General features: G+C 42.4%; 1 protein-coding gene across 1 annotated transcript in view; it reads right to left on the minus strand.

Annotated features, from left to right (window-relative positions):
* Positions 1-7,918: 7,918 nt before the first annotated feature.
* The window catches only part of xkr7b (XK, Kell blood group complex subunit-related family, member 7b), a 24,688-nt gene continuing 8,963 nt past the window's right edge, over positions 7,919-23,643 (minus strand). The window contains exons 3-5 of the mRNA XM_079359557.1: positions 13,544-13,743; positions 9,802-10,021; positions 7,919-9,348 (exon numbers count right to left, since the gene is read on the minus strand). Of these exons, the coding sequence (XP_079215683.1) occupies positions 8,541-9,348; positions 9,802-10,021; positions 13,544-13,743 (1,228 nt within the window). The 3' untranslated portion in view covers positions 7,919-8,540. The remainder of the gene's footprint in view (positions 9,349-9,801; positions 10,022-13,543; positions 13,744-23,643) is intronic.

Raw genomic sequence — 23,643 nt, forward strand, 5'->3', positions numbered from 1 at the left:
ACACACACACAGGAACACACACAGTACAGTACAGGAAGCAGAGGAAGCCCCCTTCCTGTCCGAGAGGAAACTCCACCAGAGACTGATAAGGCCCGTTCTCTCTACAAGCTCCACACAGAAATCAGCCTTTGAAGAAACCAACACCACAGATTTACATTTTCAATTCAGGCTACTTTACAACATCAGTTCGGTTTAATCTGAGGACGTGTGCAGTCGTCTGCTTTCCCTGCTCTACTGCCTGGATGTAAGCGAACAGGGTGAACAGGAAGCATCATACAGGAGCTATATATTCTGGCAGCATTTTAAGGTAGAAAATAGAGATAACGTTTCAGGAAGGTTAAACTGGCATTTAACCAATTAATGCAAAACCCCCTTCTGCACAGGCATGTGAGTGTTTACATGCAACACGGACCCAAAGCTGGTGGTGTTGACACTGCTGATATTAGCCACACTCGCAAAACCAACGTGACACCCAAAGAGAAATGCAAGCTGGAATGATTATTGAAGAAATAGTGAATAAATCAGCTGAATGGTACAAACGCACAAAAGGCATTTCAGTGATTTATTTCAGGCCTTTTTCTGGAGATGAAATGTTCCACTCACTTAAAGGCTGCACAATAAAAATAAAGCCCTTTCTTTAACCTCAAGTTTTATTAACTGTCTTTACTCGTAAGACCTCCGGGCCAAAGGTAAATGGAGCTTTTTCTTTTGATCCTCAAACTGCCTAAATTTCACACTCGATAACTGCATGATTAAAAAAGTTCAAACTTGATCTCTGTATCTAAAAGCCTTTTCTCAAGTTTGACCTTCGTGCCTTTTTCTACCTTAAAGTTTGTTCTTTTCACCTGATTTGTTGAAACTGTGAAACTGTGTCCAGCTGTCCGATGTGATATGGAGGAAAAACAGGAACAATGCCTGTTTGAGGGACATTTGGGAAAGGGCCAATCAGGGGCAGATTTTCCAGAAGTCTTCTTCTGTGGTATTAAAGGGCTTTAAAATCTTTCTTTTTGGGTTGATTTCTGTTTCTTTAAGTTTGTGATATGTGCACTCAATGTCCTGTTTTTAAGTAGAATCATGCATTTTAACTCTTTCTCTTCCATTTTTTTTTAAAAACTTGAAATGCTCGGTGATTCCAGTTTTTGCTTGCTCGTCCTGAAATTCCCTGAGTCCTAATAAAAGGTTGATTTATTCCCATGTAAAGTAGTTGAGTCATCCATCATTACAGAGATCAATAGTGTTTTATTTATTCAACTTGGCAGCACATGGTAAACATTTTTGAAGGCTTTATATTTCACAGCACTAATCAAAGACACTTTGTGGTTTTCATGACTTTCACCGTTCTCCAGCCAAGTGTGACTCACTGTTGATTCTCTCAGCACTTTGAAATGAAGCTGCATGTCGGTTCATGCACGCCTTTAATTAACCACAATGACTCCACAATTATGCTCACATTGAATGTTTCGCTTTGTTTAGCGCTTGTCACATGTGGAGTGATGACGCACTTTCCACTCAGAGAAGTAAAGATCCCTTAAAGGCCTCCTGCGTTATTCCCTAACTTAGAGACATCTCTGCTCAAAGAAGACAGACTCTGTTCATGCCACAATATATTCAGTATTTCTTAGTGTGGAAACTGGCGAAGATCATCTTCTGTCCTGCTGTACGGAAACTTACTCACCTGCAGTGAGACGGGTCGGCCACAGGGAGGCAGCACTGAGACAAACACTCGCTGGAGGAAGGAGAAGAGAAAGACATATTTCTTGCCAGCAGGACACTGATGGAGGCTGTGATCTCTCTCTCTCTCTCTCTCTCTCTCTCTCTCTCTCTCTCTCTCTCTCTCTCCCTCCCTCTCTCTCTCTCTCTCTCTCTCTCTCTCTCTCTCTCTCTCTCTCTCTCTCTCTCTCTCGCTCTCTCAGCACTGACAGGTTTTGTCAGAGAGTTTAACTGTGTATTAAAATAAAAATTCAACATCAGACAACTACAGCCGGTCATTTTTTTGTATTTATTCTAGATAAACTGTAAAATTCAGTTTCTTAATCCAGAAGCAGTTTGCAGATCACTGTTGTTAATAAATCATCTGTGTAGAAATGTGTCGTCTGAATAACGCACACAGAAGCAAAGCTGATGGGAAATGAAGTTTTCCCTTTAAGAACGAGGAGCTGTGCACCATCATTGGCTCTCTACTGATGAATGTATTCATTTATAAAAAAATATTTATACCTTAATGAAGCTAAAACAAAAGACATAAGGCAATGACGAAAAACATGACGCTCATTAATACAAGCTTCGCATTTTAAGACATTTTCACGTGAGCAAAGTTCATATAAACACATCAGTATTCACATCTATGTACTCACCTGCTCTTGATGTTCTGCTTTTTGACACACACACACACACACACACACACACACACACACACACACACACACACACACACACACACACACACACACACACACACACACACACACACACACACACACACACATCAATCATGCTCTTGAACTTCAAAGTACGTCAGACCTTGATATGTTTTTGTGCTGCATCAACTCTGTATCTCTGAATATGTGTGTTTGCCAGTGTGAGTGTGTATCTGCTGAAATGTGTGAATGTATGCAGGTATCTGTGTGTGTGTGTGTGTGCATGTATGTACGTGTGTGTGTGTGTGTGTGTGTGTGTGCAGCAGGGATATCAAAGAAGCAGCATCCTTAAAAGACCTGATGCTTGGGAAAAAAAAAATCACACATGAGGTGTGACGCAAGAGCAGAGGAAAAGAGAGGAGGGGAAGAAAAGGTGGGAGAGGAAGAGGAGGGGGTGAGGATGGACAAACGGAGGCAGAGGAAGAGACGGATGACGTAGCTGAGATTGAGGGGAAAAGTTAAAGCTGGAGAAGGTAAACCAGTAGGAGGCAGACATGTGAGGAAGGACGCGAGAGAAAAATGAAAACAGGCACCAAAGACAACTGAAAAACTGGAAGAGAGTTATAAAGAATATAAATAAAAGGAGGTATCTGAAAAGAAAGACAAAAGGGAAAGGACTGGGAAACTTAAAAAATCAAGAAATTAGGTGAGAAAATGAATAAAAGGAAAACAGAGAAGAAATAGTTAGAAGAAAGAATGAAGTCCTGATGGATAACCAGCTGATAGAACTTTTAGGAAACTTAAATAACCCTTGTTAAAATCATTAAGTCCTAAAAGTTTTAAAGTGCAAAAAACAATGTTTTGTAGACGTAATGAACACAGATCAGAGAAGTACACTAAGCATCTTCCATGGGAGTGAGTTTGGCCCCGCCCCCGAAGCTGTATCCATTCCTATAAAACATGGTACGAAGAAAATACAAAAAGCTTTTCCAAAACAATGACAAAAATGAAAGGACAAAAGATAAATTAACAAAACAAGTCATTAAAAAGTACAAAAGAAAGACGGACTGAAGTTACAACAGTGGAAAAAAAGGGAAACGGGACAAAAGAAAGTCCTGTCCGTCTGAACGTGCCGAGAATCCAGACTGACAACCGTAAAAAAGAAAAGACAGAGAAACAAATGAAGGAAAAATAGAAGAAAAAAGGGAAGAATGGGGACTTAAATAACATCCTGTCCTCATCGTTCTGCTTCAGGAGGAAAAATGTAAGAAAAAGAATCGAACTAAAATAAAAAAAATAAAACATAAATAAATAAATATATATATAAATGGATGACATGAACGGAAGAAAGAAAATCAAAGAAAAGCAAGCAGTTGGAAGTGTAGATTATAGTTTGGTAGTTGGATCTCAGGAGACGGCGTCCAAGTAAACAACAAATCCTGAGGATAGAGGGATGCTGACGCCAGAGAGAGAGAGAGAGAGAGAGAGAGAGAGAGAGAGAGAGAGAGAGAGAGAGAGAGAGATGGAGAGGATCAAAGGATGTTGGTTCGAGGGAAAGATTCTGTTGTTGCCTCCAGAGGAAAAGAGTTGAGAGGAAACGGGAGAAACAGGGCGGGGGAGATTCAGGAGACAGGAGACGGGGTTTGGTGGAGCTCCAGCTTCGGTTTCAGCTCCGCCTCGCTCCTGATTCACACCTTGAAAAAAATCCTCAGTACAGTCACACACAAACGGAGGGTAAGAAACAGCCAATCACAGGGCTTCAGATTCTGTTACCATGGAGCTAAGGTCAGAGGACAATAACAATGAAACATTAAAGGAGGGTGTGTTGCTCTTTCAAATGTTTTGGATGGAGGCTCATGTTTGCACACTTGAGTGACCTTGATCTAATAACTGTTGTGTGAAATTAAAACAAGCAATCCTTGACTAAACCAGCTTTTAAACACAAGGGGAGGAGCCAGTCGTCCCGTCCATGTAAACATGGCTCTGACAACAACACAGCCAGCGGGACTCAAACGTCTCACTCACTGTAGACAGTCAGGACTCACACACACATTCACACAGGAGAAACTGGATTTCTGCTGTTTTTATGTCTATAATGTTGCACATTCTTAATTATTAGTAAAAAAACGAGACCGGCACAGCAGGTTATTTGGACGGCTGTTCAGCCATGTTTACTACAGTATTGTTCCCATCTACAGATATCAGCACAGCTTGTTGACTTCTTTTTTTTTGTTTTTTTTGTTTTGTAACAGCGTCATAGATATTTTCACCACTGGTTTATTTTTCTGCTCGTTCACTCAGAGGATGTTTAAGCAGCATTATCAAAAAAACCAAAACAAAAAAACCCAACTTAGAGCACATCCTTACACACATACTGTACATACAATACACACGTACAAACCAAAGCACACACACTCATACACACACGTCCTAGTATAGCGTCACGCTGGTATATACACATATATAGAATGAGTAAAAAAAAAAAAAAAATCTATTTTCACTTTTTACATCTTAATATAAGAGTCATACCAAAGACATGGCCACTGAGTGAGTAAACAATAGATAAATAGATATAAAACAAATACAAAAATAAATAAACATAAATACTTGCATCAATTAATAAAAGATGAATCGAGTTTTTACACTCACTGTTTACTTTTTAACATGTTTTGTTCAAGTTGATGAATATTCAGTGCACCACAACAAAAGGTTCATCACCCAATCAGAGAGTGCGGAGCCTTGCCCTCGCTCCCTGATTGGGTGTTAAATGAATCATCTGTACATTAGCCGATCATGTTTGACATGACGTAATCATTGTTGACATTAAGTCGTTTTTCAGCACCATTAACATCGCCGTGACTGTCACCACTGTACCAACATCCACAACTTCAGGTAGGGCACAACACTGTCAGCACAATTCAACTATTATTACCAACTTATTACCAATTGTCATTTCTCGGTGTTATTCCTGGTTTAGGATTTTCTGTTGTCGTCCATCAGAGTTTAAGTGACACAACAGTTTCCCTGCAGATGAGACACACACAGGTCCAAACTGAGCTTCTATGGGCACATTTGCTGAATTGAGAATTCAACCTCCAACAGTATGTGGTTTAGATCGCCTCTATGATGCACGAGCAATTTGTTCACAAGGCAGACACTAAGCAGACGAAAGACTCTGTTGTAATTTTGCCATTGTTTTTTTTTTTGTACAACAAAGCAGTGCAAGCTACTTCTAACTCCATGCCAGATACCAAAGATATTGTATTGCACCTTCGGGCGACACTTTATGTTCTTCCACTTTGGTTGGTTAGCATTGGCAGAACTGGTCACACTTTTTAGAACATGTCTGTCACTTATAATTAGAACATTGAATACAAGAGTATTTGAGAGAAGACTATTTTTTTTTTTTTTATCATAATGGATGTTCTCAAAGAGAGGATTCAGTGCTCAACTGCCCCATGGTGGCTATACATTTAAAGTCATCCGGGTTGACAGGAACACACTGCCAAATTTACATCAATACGGCTTGCATCATGGCTGCTTGTTTGTACATTCTTATAAATAAAGTTATAAATGGCTTTTAGTCACTTGCTAAACCCATCTATGCAAAGTCATGAGGTTGGAAATTCTTGTCCTTAAAGTTCGATGAACTCCTAAGAATACATGTGCATCATCAGCAAAAGGAGAGAATTAAAATTCTTCCCATTTACCACCATGCATGCTGATGATGGATTCCTTATTTCCCCCCAATAAACATAATAAAGTAAAATGCTGATATTAATAAAAACGACTTTGCAGAGGTATATGGGAAGTCCCATTTGTAGTCATTCAGAGGTGTTTAGTGTCCTCCTTGGAAATTATCTTTGAGAGAAGTGTGATGTCAATTTTACTGCCATAACTTCTTGTTTTGTTTTTGCTCACGTTAGTGGACCATGATTTAATGACTAACAGATTATTGGAATCTTCTAAATGTTAGTTTTTAATAAAAAACAATGGTTAATACGTCTAATGGTTTTTTGTGTGAAGAACTATAAGCCTCGATCACTTTAAAGTATTTCTTATCCATCTGTAGATGCATTGTGATAAGCTCGGTCTTTGAGATGTGTCCTGGTCACATGGGGTATCTTATGTACTTTGAATTTTTTTTTTTTTAAATGATTGGTAAATATGTTTCCTCCTATTCTCAAACAATCCCAACACTGGCTGAAATGTTTCTCGGATGGACCTGAAGAAACCAGACTTCTTTGCAAATGAGATCAACTTCATAAAACATTTTAAAAAGCTGTTTAACAGGAGAAATCTGTCACTTTACGTTGGCCACTGATGGGTTCTGGTGAATTTGCTCAAGTCGTAGATCTCTGCTCTTCGGTGTCACAAAAAGGTTAAAAATAGAAAAGAGGATTTCTTCTAATCATTTCACACCATTTCTTTTTTTTTTCTCAACAGTCTATTAATTACGTCACTTAGCATTTCACACCTGAATCTACCTAAACGTGTTTAATCAAAGGCCTGTACTTGGTTTCAATTTGTAAACAACGCGACCGAATCCAAATCATTGTCAACATATGAAAGAAGCAGCAGCTATTGCGAAATAGCTAGCATGCTAAATAATCATAGCACTTTTATCTCAGAGATATTATTACCAATTGGCTTTTGCTTTGCATTTATTGTCACCTGTATTTACTGCATACTGGATGTTGAAGTGCTTTCACATTCCCACAAACCGCTCTATGATATTTTAAGTCTGTTGACATGATAAAAAGACATTTCTGTCAGCTGCCGTTCTCCCACCAAAAAACAAACACTGGAGAATGGTTTCATTAATGAGGTTTTTCATGATAGCCTTGGTACTCCTACATGGTATGTATTCCAAGAAAAGTTGACAACATTTAGACTCTCACGAGTAAAATGAAGCTTTTCACCCAAAAGTAAGTCATCACCTAACTACAGCTTATTATAATAGCTTATATCTGACATCTGTATTTGTTCAACTGTACATCACAGGCCTGATTGTGGTGACTTCCAGCATGCCATATTGTGTGAGCCATTGCAGAAGTTTGTCCACTTTACATCCAGTCCTGGTTGATTTCTCAAACTATGTCTCTTTTCAGGTCGGGGGTGAAGGTTTCAGCTGGGAAGTAACCAGGCGAACTTCTGCTATGGCTGCTTTTATATCACATATGGATGGGTAACTGTTTTCACATGTATCTCAGGCCTTCATTTCCTACATTTCATTGGTCCTGCTCTCATGAGCCTGGTTCCCAATGAGTGGAACCATATTTGTTTTTGGACGCCCGGGGCAGAATGCTTGAAGGGTGGTTACCAAAGTTTGTGAGGGACATGCAACCTTTGAAGGCATGGATGAAATACAACAAAACGTGGATTTTTTTCGATGTCAAACAAATTTAAATAGGAAAAAATGGGATTTGGAGGTTAAAAGAAAATCATATTTGACGATAATTGACCTTTCGTTGAGTCTTGCTTGACTAAAACAAACACTAAATATAATTATCTAAACACAGCATAATCTATAAGACTTACAAACTCAACGTTCCTTTTAACCCTGGCTTTATGGGCCGCTTTTGACTTTAAAAAAACACTCAAAAATATAAATTAGGTAGTGATTCCCTGTGTTTACTACCACACCAAACTTGATTGCATGTCCCTTGCAAACTCTTGAAACCAGTCTCTCGTAGTTTCCTTGTAAGTCTCCGTTGAGTCTCTGGGGGTCCATGGCTCAAGTTCATGCAGCAGACTGTTTCTAAAGTACCTCAACCTTTGAGGCTTCATTGCTCTCAAATCCTTTTACTCATTCTCTAGACTGTGCAGTATGAAACTAAATCTAACACTTCTTGGTCCCAAGATGAGAGATTATATTTCTGACCCTCAAGCTCCTCAGGAAAGATAAAGATTATCCCAGTTTAGTGTAACTCGGTTTACTTCCCATGGCTCATTCATGCTACTAGCTCCTGGACTGTGCTCTAAGGAGGAGAGCCTTGGTCCTGGATTGCGCTTTACATTTTACAATCAAGTTCTGCCAACCTTTTTTCCTAAAAAGAGTTGACCAACATACTGTCTCTTTTCCATGCTTCTCCTGGCGTAGGGAGTCCTGGGATGCAAAACCGCTCTAGGGCCGAGCCTTGGTCCCAGACTATACTTTATGTTTTCAGAGCCCCGGTCGGCTTAGACTGTTGTCTCATATTCTAGTACCTCTTTGCTGCCCATCATGCTACTCCTGTACTGTATCCTCGGGCTGACGGCAGATGTGGTCTCTAGCAGCAGAATGGTCTTGCGGAGGCGTCGATCGATAAAGTGAGCATCCCAGGCTGGGTATCGCTTTCTAGGCAGGTCAATCCGAATCACGGGGCCCTCCTGTGAGCGGGATGAGGACGAGGTCCTGTGAAGGAGTGCAGGAGAGGACGAAGGGGAGGGACGTACCTGGAAGACAGGTAGGCAACTGTCCCTGTCTCTGTCCTTGTCTCGCTCCCCTGGAACAGGCTCCCCTGTGTCTTTAGTCCTGGGGAGAGTCCTTGGAGGGCTAGTAATGACCATGTCCGTTTGGGATCCTTGTGAAGGGGTGAGGCATGCATCAATCACCCCCACTACCCCGCCTGCACCTACCAAGCCCTCGTCCACACACCCACCCCACTGTGAGCCCAGAACGGGCCCATCAGGGTGAAGCCAGCAGTAGTAGACCAACATGAAGAAGGTTCCAAGGGCAAAGCTGCAGGCCACCAGGCACACAACCACCAGGGCGTAGGAGTCAGAGGTGTGCGGCCCTCGGTACGTGTACCAGGCGGCAGTCAGTGCCACATTCTCAGCCAGCGTCACAGAGTAGTAGACAGTCATACGAAAACGACTGGGGCCCTCTTTGACGTTGAACCAGCAGAAGATGTAGATAATGCCAACCACCATGTTGTAGATGATCTCCTCCCATTTAGACATGCAGAAGTCGGTCTCACCTTGGATGATCCAGAAGGTCATGACACACCTGGAAGACAATTCAAAAAATGTTCAGTGCCAATCGGTAAGTTTGAAAGGACTTATTTTTGTTAAAGAAATGGTAGTTTCATTTTTGTATGCAGGTCTGGGCGCTGATGGCCTAGTGGTCCTTTCCTGCATATCATTCCCCACTCTCTCCTGATTTCCACTCACTATCACTATCACTATCACTATCACTATCACTATCACTCACTAATACACTAATCTATATAATAAAGCCAAAAAACCCTACAAATAAAAGTTTCCTTAGAATCTAGTGTTTTAAAAACTGCTTGAATAATTTGTATTCTATTCATGTTCACCATCGCAATTATTTTTTAATACAAATAAGGCCGACCAGTGGTTACTTGTAATCTTGAAATAACATAATCATGAATAACAAATGCCAATTGATCTTAATGAGGACTCATCAGATCTTTGCATCAGGTCAAACATGGCGCACCAGTGACTGACGATGAATATCCCGAAGTAGAGCTGGAAGACGGAGGCAAAGAGGGCGAAGGCCACCGTCCTCGCCCCAATGGTGAAAAAATGCCACAGCATCTGGGTGATCACGGCCTTGTAGGACATTGGCAGTTTGTCATCGCGGGAGTCCCGGAGAACTTTTTGGTAGGAGGCAATCATCCAGGCCAGAGACACCAGGGAGGCAGAGGCTGAGAGACCTAAGAGAGACAGATGGAGAGGAAGACAGAAAGAAAACAATGAGAGGGAGAGAAAGGCTTGGAAAATGGAGTTAAGATGAAAGAAATGAAAATGTTGTAGCATAGCATTACAATGTACCCTCCAGCTTATTGCAGATACTTTGAAAGCACAAGCATTCCACAAGGAAAAAACATAGCGTGCTTATCATTTGACAGCCCATTTAAATATCTAGACTGAAAAAAAAAGCTATCAATTATGGCTTTGTTAATGGGATACCTGCCACACCAATCATCACCAATCAACAATGTGAAATCCTTGATTTTGACAGAAGCCAATCAGAGCATGTGAGCAGAATCTACATGATATGCACCAGTTCAGCGCTGTGATTTAACAGGGTATAGTTTGGATTGAAAGATGATGGATCATCGTTTTTGTAATTAGCGTTTTATAGCTACAGATGCAGACATTGTTCCCATGGCAACTCAAGCTCAAACCTTGGTTTTTTTTTGGACATAGAGATCTATTGTAAATAACAGTGCAGACAGTCTAACTAAGGCCGGAGATAAAGTCAGTTTTTGAATGTGTTGGCATGAACAACCAGCTGCATCCTGAACGTATACTGTATACTGTGTTTGTTACTGGAGGATACCTCTACAGGGAAAGACAGTGAGCTTAGCCAGTATACAACGTCCTGACATGCAGTAAACTACAGACTTTTGCCAAGGTAATTATTTTGTAAATGCTGAGATCACAGCAGAAAGAAAAGGTAGCAACACCAACTTTGGTTGTGTGTTGGCAGACAGAACACACCATCTTACTTTGTACATGGACCTATGTTCAGTTTAGTTTTGCAGGTTTCTTCATCCCCTTCTAAAGTTTAACTTATCTGTTGCAAGCTATTTGGTTTTTGGGGGTATTTTTGGTGACCATGGCACATCACACAAATGTGGATAGTTGAGGACTCGGTCAACAGGTTTGTCTTCAAAACTTTGGGCCATTGTTGCTCCCGTTGACTCCTTCCCTTCACCTCTGCCTTGCCTCAGGTTTTGAATTTGCATACTGTATCTTGTGACTGCATTGCTTTGAATTTTGAGGAAGTGCACACCTGAATCTCCAAACTGACACTGGAGGTCTGGGGACACTTTGTGCATACAAACGTGTCGTAAAAAGCAATGACCTGGGTGCAACCAAAAGATTTCATAATGTCAATAAATGACTCATAATTTAATGTAAAATTGCTAACTGACTTATTATTGCAAAATGTTGAGCACCACTTTGAAGTTGGTACAATCCTACACGCATATTTTGAATTAAATACTTTGAATTATGCACTTATTCAAATGGACTCTGAACCACTTTCAGCTGAGGTCAAACGCTCATTAGACAGCACATGTAACTGTGTCCTGCCTCCAGCAGCCCAAAGTGCAGTTTAACACATTAAACATTCATGTGTGTTAATCATGCAGTCTGGTCTCAAATTAGCTTTAAATCACAGTGAGAAGGTATTACATTTAGAGCAGGGAAAGAGCTGCACTGGCTTTTTAAGAATGTAACATGATTTACCATGAGGTGCATCTGACAGAGTTATGGATTATAGATTTCTGAGTAGGTGTTTGGTGGCCTCACAAATGGAGTTGCTGTGTTTAGGTTAAGCAGTCTGTTTTTATTCCCAATAACCTCAACTTGTATTTTATTCAGCGTTGGTGCAACATTTGACATGATGGACTGTTGTGTTTTTGCTGATGGGCCAAGGCACTGGGTCAGAATTTATACGATATGTTTCTGAACCAATCAGATGGATATGATCTCTTCCGTGCTGATATTCAGTGGAACATTTTTTCTCATATCTTGCAGGTCAGAATAACAAGTGCATTAAAAGTCTGACTGAGACCAAGGTTCTTGATAGATTTATTTTAGCTAACAAATAGCTTTTGTTGTCATTTATTATTGAATTTTAACAAATTAATGAATTAGTAACGATTAGAGGACTAAAATTGGGAAGAGACGTTTTCCTGTTGAATTGATCAATCTTTTTTCCAAACCTAGATTTTCCCCCTATAAATTACCATTGACATAATCAGCATTAAACTTGACAGTGGGAGATGATTCTGCAGACGAGGTCCGAGAAGTTCTCCTCAATGTTTACAAATCAACAACATGAAAAGATTCCTGAAAATCAGCTTTAAAAAACAAACAAACAAAAAAAACAAAGCAGCTGTCGAAGAAATGAACCCAAAAACAAAGAGGATTATGGGTAGAAGGAGACAGATGCAGCTTGTTATGCTTGCAAAACCCAGCTAATCCCAGCACTTGGAGGAACTGGATCCTGCAAATGTTTAGGATTTGTTCTTAGCAGACGACTTGAATGATTAATTGGCAGCATCGATAGTTGATTAAGTGAATTGATTGGCTGAAGGATTAATGAATGAAGCATGTCAACACAAAGGGAACGTTTGTAATTTAACTTGTAAACAAATTATTTCGTTTTAAAGGTTACTTACTTTAAACAATATTTGCGTGTCACAAGTCATTAGAGGAAACATTTAAAACTCTGACTATTTAAAATGAGAGAATAATGGAGGCTCCTTTGGACATTGCAAACGAATGTTCGGGTGCAGATTCAGCAGGTTAATTTCCCTTCACAGCATGGAGACCCATCTGCAGGAAAGCTGAACTTTTTAAAAATGCTGACGTGCTTTGCAGCGTGTTGTTGTTCTGCATCTCTTTTTTTGTGCATTCCTGTTGGGAAAGGAGCTCAAGTGAAATGTCTTCACAGCACTAACAGTGAGGCATTGTTGCAGACAGCGTAGGGCGCCTTCGTCCCCCCCTGAGTTCAGATCTACCATGTACAGGTTTGGCTCCACTCTATACACGGTGGATCTGATGCGGCGCTTCAGTGATTTCAAGAGGACTGTCAGAGAATGTGTGTAACACAAACTGTGATGGGTGTAAGACTAATCCTGAACGAGCAGGGCTAAAGCATTACATCTCTGAAGAGTTGGAACTGGATTTGTTTGATCAGTAAGGTTACTGTAAAATATCAAGGTTAGCATGTGAAGTACTCAAATAGAAATGAACAGATATTTTTGGGAATGGATGCAGCATCACATATAGAAGCTGAATACTCAACTACAACAAACAGATGTTAGCCGAGCGACATCACAGGTATCAACACAGAAGGTTTCGAATGCTCCTCTAGTGACTGTCAAAGCTCCAGCTAATGCTCTCTCTCTCTCTCTCTCTCTCTCTCTCTCTCTCTCTCTCTCTCTCTCTCTCTCTCTCTCTCTCCTGCAGACAAACGGAGAGTCGCTGGTCTGCTCTGATGACCGTCAATTTTGCTCGTCTCCGTCCATGCTGAGCTTTCTCAACCGCTCGGTGACCTCAGTGTCGCCCTTAGAGTATCTAAAGTGGCTTCATGTCCGTCCTGCAACTGTGTGTTCAAATATGCATCACTTGACTTCTGTTCTGCCAGCTGTGTGTTGAGAGACTCAAACCCAAAATGGTTCCCTTTAGCGTTGAGGATATTTCCCAGTGCGCCTCACCCTGCAGCGGGAGGACGGTGTTTCCGTGGATCATGATGCTCAGCTGGAGGACGAGTTGCGGGGCGGACTTCAGGAAAGCTTCCAGGAGGCGGAGCATGGTGATGTCGGCGCTCTCGAACATCAGCCGCCAGTGGAAGTGACGGCGGGGCCCGTTGCTGTGCAAGCGACTCTGTGCACCAAGGTAGAGAGCGTGGATGTACCTGAGAGGGCGAGGCAGAGAGAGGAGACGAGGTTAGAGGAGTCATGCATGTCGGGAATGACTCCTTTATTCTTCCTGAGTCTCAGTCGTCTTACAGAGGATCATCTTACGCACATTACCACGAGATTTAAGTGTCTCGACATTGATTGTTGTTGCTGGTGTAGATCGATGCACGCACAAAACAATTCTGCACACAGATTGTAAAATGACGGCGTTCTGCAACAGATTTTCAAAGTGGAATAACCACTGCCAACCACTTTTGCATATCCAGAAGAAAAAGTGCGATAATCCTCACTGTCCTGCATTTGCTTTATTAGAAGCCCAATCAGGACTATACGCACTGTTGGCTCTTGTGCAGAAGTCATCCCGTGATCATAGAACACATGCATGGCGTCCCGTTGCTTACAAGTTGCACGCAGGAGAACAACATGGAGACCGTTACGGCAGCCTTCTTCATTTTGTGCCTTATTTGAAGCTGTTTCAGACAAACAGGTCACGTCCAATCAACTGTGTCGTGCTAAAGCAAAGCTCTTCCAGCTGAGCCAGGAGTCGAGTACACACTCACACTAAGTCACTAAACAAACTGGACAAATGAATAAAGCACAAACTCTATCAAGAAGTCCCGAAAACAGAAATGTTGTTTGGGTGAAATGAACTTTAAAAGTGACACAAAGACACATTTAGTGAAAGAGAAAAAGAGTTACCAGAACAGATGTGCATGTTTCATTTCCAGTAAGATTTCTGCACTGTCTGACTTTTTTTTTTCTTCAAAACTTACAAGAAGTTCTTGTTTATTTGAAAGTAAAATAAATATCAGTAAGTGTATTTGTTTTCCACCACTTTGTTTCATTCCGAGATGATGAAAGTAGCTCTTAAAGTGTTACGTTTTGATTGCTTATTTTAGAGCGTTTGAAAAACTCAGCTGGTGGAAACAAACAGCTCTGAGGATGTCAAACAGAATAAAACTCATGTTTCAGGAGGAAACGTGCACGCTCACTGAGCCCGTCTCCTGGGATGAGGCAAGAAAAAAAAAAAAACAACACCACCGAGTGTTTGTGTTTCTCCAGGGAAACATCTTTACCCTCACCTGTCACCGCTCTGCTTGGATCTGCTGGTTTTTTTCTTTCATGGTGTTTTTTTTTTTTGCTTCGGTGTCAGTGGCGGAATCGGTCGCCAGGTCAAACGTGTGCAGCCTGGAGAGCAGCCTTGTTTTTAAAATCTGGAGACAAATATTGATACGAGGGGGAGGAGGGGCCGACGGTTCTTTCACCTGCTGCTGCAGCACGAGGTCTCTGCTGTCAGTCAGTGACAGGAGGCTCGCAAAAACACAAGATAAGAGGAGCGGCGCTTTCTCTGATTCCCAGAGTCAAGCTGTTTTACTGCCTTCATTCTTTTTTAATGATATCTTGTATTAGGGTTAGGGTTAGCATAAACCTGCTGGGTCCTCATCCTGATGACCGCTGTGAGGTAAGGGTCACACAGAGGGTCATGTACTGCATCAGACAGACGACCAAGAAATGTGACTGTGGTGGGCCGTTTCCGTGAACAAAGGACTGATGCATCATGGGAGAAGAGGATCAAAGACAGAGGTGGTTGTGAAGCACCAGGACGGACAGGTTGTGGAGGAGAAAGGAACGAGACGACACTCCCTTCCTGAGCTTCTGCATCCCCAAGCAGATTTTAAATAGAGGGGTAAAAATAAACCAGAAGTGTGTGCACAGCACGCATACACACACACACACACACACACACACACACACACACACGTGTAAACACACACACACACACACACGTGTAAACACACACACACACACACACACACGTTCACACACGTCAGCATATATGATGATGTTTAAGCCAGCACAGTACAGACAAACAGGCATGCACATGTGTATTTAGTTGACACACACACTCAAACAACATTACCACACATACATATGATATGACTCACAGGCAGACTCACACACACACACGCACCTACACACACACACACACACACACAGTGATAGACAGGCAGGAAGGCCAACAAGGCAGCCTGGAAATCTGTAGCTCTGCAAATTATTTGCTGTCCAAGCACTGCAGGCATTCCTTCAGTCTCTCTCTCTCTCTCTCTCTCTCCCCCCCCTCTCTCTCTCTCTCTCTCTCTCTAAAGCTGCTCAGGAGCCGTGATCGTCCTCAGCGTGCACGACGTGTCCGAGGACGAGCTTCAGACCCGTCTCTGACCTGTAAGTCACTGTTTGGACCAACATTTAGTTTACTCTGGTCGTCTGTCTTCTCTTTCATCCTCTACCTTTGTTTGAGTCTTTTTGGAATCCCCTCTCTCAGTTTATCTTTTGTTTTCTTTTCAGCCTCTTTCGCTTCGCTTGTCGTCTCTCATTTTGTTTCTCACTCAATCCAATTACATGCCGCTATTGTCTTTCGCTCCGTCTCTCTTGTTTCTCTTTCTCTCTTCCCGTCTCTCTCTCTCCCTCCATCCAATTTATTTAGTTCCTCCCTCTGGCGTCCTCTCTGCCTCCAGCTTCTAATCTATCAAATCTATATGAATCCTCCTCTTCTCTTACCTTTATCGCTCCTTTTATTCTATCCTTTCTTTTCCTCGTTATCCGTCTTACTCTCTCCTCCCACTGGTCCTCCGTTCCTCTTTGCCAAAAAAACTCCACTATCTACAAGGCCACAGTTGGACCGCGGAGACCCTGAGCATTTACGGAGAGAGCTCGAGTGTGTGTGCTTTTGTGTGTGTGTGTGTGTAAAGTGTGTGTGTGTGTGTGAGAGAGAGAGAAGTGCTGCCAAGTGCGATGGTGAGCAGAGAATGAACCCAAGGAGAAAGACTCTCACACACAGAAACTAAACTGATACACACACTTCATTTCAGCCTCTCTTAAAATGAATAAAACAGGTCGGTGGATGAAACAGGAAAAGGAGACGCAGATTTGTCAGTGCTGAAACATTTGTGCAGCCACCTAGAAGCTGTGGAGTTTGTGTTGTACATCTCTAAAACAGCGACACAAACGACCCTCTGACCCTCGACAACGTAGCAAGAACAAAGCTCCGTTTGCTTGGAGCAGAACTCGTCTAGAACTCGGGCTCTGAGTCGGGCCGTATCTGCACACAACAGGACTGAACTTCACCAACGCTTTAGTGTCCGAATGAGAGACAGAGAGCCGCTGCAGCCAGGATCCAAAATCTGATCGAGTTGTTCCCAAAACAGTGGAGGCCGATAGAGCTGCTGATTCACGCCAGACGTTCAGCGACACTCACAGAACTTCGGTCCCGTCACTGTCAGTCTGTTGTTTCCTGTTTCCTGTTTTATTGTGCTTTTTTTCTTTCTTTGACTTCCTGTTTCCGTCTGTACGCGCTCCAACCTTGACACTTAATCATTCGCCTTACAGTTGAACAGTGTGTGAGCATTTCTGGTTCCCGCGCTCTGCGATCATACCTTTTAATTATCACCGTCACCGGCTGCATCAATTCCACAAGGCCACAAATTCAACATCATCACGGCTCATTGATTCGGAATCGATCGGCAGACGCACAGTCAGCACACGGCGAGGCGATAAACAAAGGTCAGGAAACAGATTTGAACATCAGAAGGGATTAATGATGTGTTTACCTGAGGGGACAAATGAGACTAATGATAACTGTGATGATAATTGAAGTGGAGAGTTGCTTGTTAAATCGCTCCATCATTTCCTCACTGTTAATTTTAAAGCTCCAGCTTACAAGACTAATGAAATCTCAATATGTTTTCTGGTGTTATATCACCGCTCCTTAACCACAGGGACCGCGTGGATCAGAGGAAGGAGGAAGGGGGGGGGGGGGGGGAGTGGAGGAAGACTTTGTGATAAATAACTCGTCCCTGCAGTTGATCAAAGACTCCGCTGGACTTCTTCTGACCCGCCCCCTCGCCAGTCTCCACGGCGATGAATGGGCACCGGCACCGAGCTTTTAACGAGCTGCTGATCTATTAACTTGACTCCTGGTGCAAAGGTCTTTATATCCTGCAAAATCCAACAGCTGTTAACAGAGAGCGAGCGAGAGAGAGAGAGAGAGAGAGAGAGAGAGAGAGAGAGAGAGAGAGAGACAGACAGAGCGAGCGAGGGAGCGTTGACCTTCATCACTTGTCTAAAGAGACTCTCAACCTGTCCATTATCACGCCAGCAATCAGCGGCATTTATTGCTCTCTCTCTCACTCTCTCTCTCTCTCTGTCTCTCTCTCTCTCTCTCTCACTCTCTCTCACTCTCTCTCTCTCTCTCTCTGTCTCTCTCTCTCTCTCTCTCACTCTCTCTACGTAGACACTCCATGATCAAACGTCCCTTATGAAACACGCCGTCCGTCGCAGTTCTTCTCTCTGCACCACGTTGGAAAATATTGTGGGATAACTGAGAAATGTGTTAAAAACAAAAGAAGCTGCAGTGTGCTTGGACGTGTTCCAGGATGATTGGCGGTTGTGGTTTGTTTTTTTGTTTTTTTCCGTTTGACTTCCTTCCTCCAGAGTTGAACCGTACACCTGCAGCTCGCTCGAGGTCACATACAGCAGATGATGCTGAACTTTAAGTTACAATAAAGATTAGCTCATGGAAGAGAGAGACACAGGTGGGCTAGTCTTTCCATGCCAAACGATTCTTGATAAGCGAAATATTCGACTGTTTAAAAGAAAAAATTATTACTTCGATTTTGTAGCAATGAGATAATACATACACACTTTGTCCACAAGGGGGCGGCAACATCCACACTAATCAAAACTTCCTCACAGGAGCTTTAAGGTAAAATCATGCAGCGTCTTTATGAAAGTCAATGCACATGTCAGTTGTAGAGTTTCATATATCATCATAATTGTAATTTGCTTTTTGTAATCTAAAGTTTCCTAATAATAGCTGGAGCGGCCTTGTGTCAGTAATTTATGCTGAGCAGTAACAATGAATTCAAAGAGAAAATGGGAAACCTGCATGAACGTGCAAATACAGTCAGGTGATTTATATTCATTTAAAAAATTCTCTTTGTGCAGAAAGAATACAAACAACTGGAATTAATTCAGACAAATTTAGCAAAAACTAAATCTCTTAATGAGTTGGACCGGGACGCTGTGATTTATGTGTTTGTCTCTATGGAGCAGTTTTCAAATAAGCAAATCTTTAAAATGGAGCCGAAATATAGAGCCACAAATTCAGGCATATGTTTGTGTGTGTCGGCATCATGGCAGAGCACGAGCAGCAGCAGCCCCCCCCCCTCAGGCTGAGATAAAAAAGCCCCCCTGCAGTGGGTGGATGGAGGTTAGAACAGTCAACCTCCTGCTAGTCTGTGAATAATGCAGCTGTCAAAAATCTCAAAATTAAACACACTGAATACACGCAGGACAGCCGTGGGCTCAGCTTCCCTCTGCAGCACCGAAACACACACACACGCACACACACACACACACACACATACATACATTTACATGCAGGCATACACACACAAAGCCAGCTATAATCCAATGCAGACACACCGAGTGAAATAAACACACTTGAACCCAAAAATAAACCCAAACAAACATACAGTACCAACAGCTGTGTTACGACATCAGAAGATGACCAGCGGCGCTGCGAGCTGGAACTCTCCCTTCAAAATAAAAGCAGGTTTCTATCCAAACAGGAAGTCAAGTCTTTTGGGACTCAGTGGGATGTTGTGTCATCTTATGCTGCTGTTTACTTCCTCTCTGCTGTGCTTCTTCTGCTTTACTGCGTTTAAATGGGTCACAGATAAACACTTCATGGTTTTTATTACAGCATATAATTTTCAGAACTGGCACTGCACTGCACGCCCCCCCCCCCCAAAAAAAGAAAAAAGATAACTCAATACTGTTTACTAAACAGGAGGAATGATCCAATGGGAAATGACAATTCTCATGGAGGCTGAGTTATGCAACATTTTCTACCTCAAAATAACAACTGGAAATAATTGGGATGGTACACTGGCTTACAATAAGGAGGATTACACATTTCTCATTTCCAGTCTGAACACACAACTCCTGTTCTTCCATTAAAAACAGAGCGAGCACGATGGCCGATGGGAAGCGTGTCATCTTTAGTGGTTGAACTCTCCGGCTCAAAGTGCATCATCCTGTCTTTGTTTAAAAGTGATGATCATAATTTCAGAAAGAACGTTGGATTACTTTTATATTCGCTTCTTTAATGTTAAAGCCCCTTTTGGTTGCAACCAGTAAAATTGCGCCCCCTGCTGGACATTATAAAAAAAAAATGCAGGTTTTAAGGCCTCCGCATTGACTTCCCTTTTCAGAAATACACAAGTCAGTACAACATTTACAGGCTGAAAATCTATTTATTTCTTTTAATACCCAGTAGCATGGTGACACTTTTATCTTATTTTACTTTGCTGTATTTTATTTCTTATATTCAACTTTTTTTATTGGATTTTATTTTTTATTTTCGACTTGTTGTAAAGCACTTTGGTTTGTTGTAAGGGGCTTTATAAATAAAGTACATTTACATCATTTGATTTGCTGCTATCCTGTAAATCAGGTCAGCCTTACACCTAACTAATTAAATAACTGCACAGCAGTGATGAAAAGAACCAATCAGACTGATTCAGTTTTATTTGTGTACCAGGTTTTAAACGTTTTTAAATGCTGTGTGTCTCAAGTGGACGCTCAACCAACCGCCTCTTTTTTCAAACGTCTTTTTCAACACCAGAAGTTGTCGATTACAACCAGTAAAATCGCCCCCTGCTGGCCATTAGGAAAAATGCACGTTTTAAGGTCTCCACATTGGTTTTAGTTTTTTCAGACCAAGATGCCGAGTCAACTCCAGGTTAGTGGTTTATGAAGGACATTTGATGTGTGGCCACAGAGGGCGCTCTTTTATGATCTGCTGTGTTTTCTCTACCGTCTCACTCGACTGTTATTGTAAACATAATGATACTCATGAACTGTATTGATAGTTTTGTGTATTTTGGACACATTTCACATGGATGTCAGGACCTGTAGAGTTTCAGACCAATGTGGACCATCAAATCCCTGATAACAAAGTCTTTGGGCCCAGTGGTTTTCAGGGATTTAGATCGGGCCAGAGATGTGCGAATACTGACTGGGAGCCTCAAACAGTGAGCGAGTGTTTGTATGGAAGCCCACACAGAGCAGAAATAATGTCTCCTCTCTGTCTGTGAGGAGCTCAGCTGTCAACACCGACCTACTTACGCCGCCACACTGAGAAAAGCAGCATGGAGAGAGGAGAGGACGGGAGATAACAGGAAGAAGAACAACTCCGAAAGAGGGGAAGAGGAAAAGGGATCGCTGGAAAGACACGGAGGAGGGTAAAATGCGAATACGACGGAAGGGAAGAATGAAAACAAGGCAGTTTGAGGATGGAAAGATGCAGAAGGAGAAAGGAGAAAATTGAAGTGTGATCGAGAAAATTGACACAGAAGCAGCGGGGAAGGACGCAATCTTTGTGTGTTTGAATTCATGTTTCTGTGTGTGTGCATCTGTGAGTGTGTAAAACGGAGGTGAACATGCATTGATTGCTGCTGCCAAAGCTGCCAAGCTGCTGATCAGATAAGATCATGCCGAGCGCTGAAGTGTTTAATTGGGAATTGTGTGTGTGTGTGTGTGTGTGTGATGTTATCACTAAACTCAAGGGCTCGAGTTTGATCTTCAATCTCCCTGCCGCCCTCTCTCTCTCTCTCTCTCTCTCTCTCTCTCTCTTTCACAGGCATGCACACACACACACACACACACACACACACACACAGACACACACACACACACACACACACACACACACACACACACACAGACACACACACACACACACACACACTCAGGAGTTGCAGCATTCAGAGCAGTCATTCAGCTGTTTAACAACTTCAAGGAGAAAATTGAGAAATGAGGAGGAAGAGGAGGATATACAGGTTTTCGGGGAAAAGTAATCCGAGGATGTTAATGGGGAAAAAAGTTAAACGACTGAGGATGAAGGAGAAGAAAAGAAGAGGAGAAAATGTGTTTGAAGCTGAAAACAGGTGAGGATGAGCAGAAGTGAGGAGGAAGGGAGAGGAGATTTATGGTGTGAAGAAGAGGTAATGGAGGAAGAGAAGAAAAGGTAATGGAGGGGGAGAGAAAGAAGAATGGAGGAGGAGACGATCAGTGAGCTGCCGCCCGAGCTGATCAATCACTGTTTATGGAACAATCGGAGAGAAGAGGGGAGAAAGAGAGCGAGAGAGAAATAAACGATGATGGGTTCAGTGAAAGAAAGACGGATCCCGAGGAGCAAATTCCTCCTATTTTCTGTAATTTCCCCCTCTTTACATTTTTCCTCTTCTCGTTCTCTCTCTCTCTCTCTCTCTCTCTCTCTCTCTCTCTCTCTCTCTCCTTTGTCATGCCGCCTTCCTCTCTCCTTCGTCTTCATTGGCATTTCTTCTTCTCTTTTGTTTTTGTTCGATTTTTCAGTCACATCTCAGACTTCATAAAATGATTTAAATATGTCTGGTGCTGAGCTCCATGCAGCTGCTCTCCTCTGAATGGAAACACGAGAGAGAGAAAGAGAGAGAGAGAGAGAGAAGAGAGAGAAAGAGAGAGAGAGAGAAGAGAGAGAGAGAAGAGAGAGAAAGAGAGAGAGAGAGAGAGAGAGAAAGAGAGAGAGAGAGAGAGAGAGAGAGAGAGAGAAAGAGAGAGAGAGAGAGAGAGATCTCAGCTCAGAAGGCAAAAATCTAATGTGACAAACATTTAGTTTTTTTTGTTGTCAAAAGAGGAAAATCGACAGGTGTGGATGACGCAGAGCCACCTGAGCTCGGTTTTTCTTTTCCCAACTTGTAAGTAGAAATCTAAAAATACGAAAGCCTTAAAATAACAAGCTCGCACACATTTTTATTTTACCCGTTTTTCCCGTGATGAGAATTTTCCGCTTGTTTTGAGTGAAATGTCAACATATCGAGTTGCTAATTTACATGCTGCGTTCACACCTTCACAAAACTTCATGTAAATAAACAGGAGCTGAAGCTACTGAAGCTACAGTGTCCCACCACATGCAGAGCTGGCTAAACACTGAAGCTACAGTGTCCACCACATGCAGAGCTGGCTAAACACTGAAGCTACAGTGTCCACCACATGCAGAGCTGGCTAAACACTGAAGCTACAGTGGCCACCACATGCAGAGCTGGCTAAACACTGAAGCTACAGTGTCCACCACATGCAGAGCTGGCTAAACACTGAAGCTACAGTGTCCTCCACATGCAGAGCTGGCTAAACACTGAAGCTACAGTGTCCACCACATGCAGAGCTGGCTAAACACTGAAGCTACAGTGTCTCTACATGCAGAGCTGGCTAAACACTGAAGCTACAGCGTCCACCACATGGTGACCTGTGTGAGAGGAGGGGGGGCGGAGCCAGCTCTCTGTGATGATTAGAGTTCAGACTGCAGTACACATTGTAACCACTAGGGGGGCAGAGTGACGTACTGCTCCTTTAAGCCTCCTTACAAACAGGTAAGCCGAACACCTCATTAGGAATTATCCTTATCCTTCATACAATCAAAGGCACAAGTTAAAAACAGTGTGTGCTGATAAAGACATGAGCAGATAAGACCAGATGAAAGTTTAATTTGTCTTCCTTCTTTTCCCTCTGAAGGAGAAATTAGAAAGTGTTCCTCTGTTCCTCCTCCATATTTCCTTTCCCCCTCGATGCTGCACGTTGAACATGGTTATTCTGAGAACGAGCCTGAATAAAGTGCTCCTCCCCCGTTTTCTCTCTCCACTTTCCTCGCTGCGTCTCCACACATTTTGAAGGTCATTACTTTCAGAACATTTAATCGCAGCAGGAAGCTGAGTTTTCTGCTCGGCCTCCTGCAGATGAGGGTCAGCCCGAAAGATTTCAACAGTTCCTCTCCTTTTTCCTTTTTTCTCTTAACAGAC

This window comes from Symphodus melops (genome assembly GCF_947650265.1).
Source record: "Symphodus melops genome assembly, chromosome: 13".
NCBI classification, from domain to species: Eukaryota; Metazoa; Chordata; class Actinopteri; order Labriformes; family Labridae; genus Symphodus; species Symphodus melops.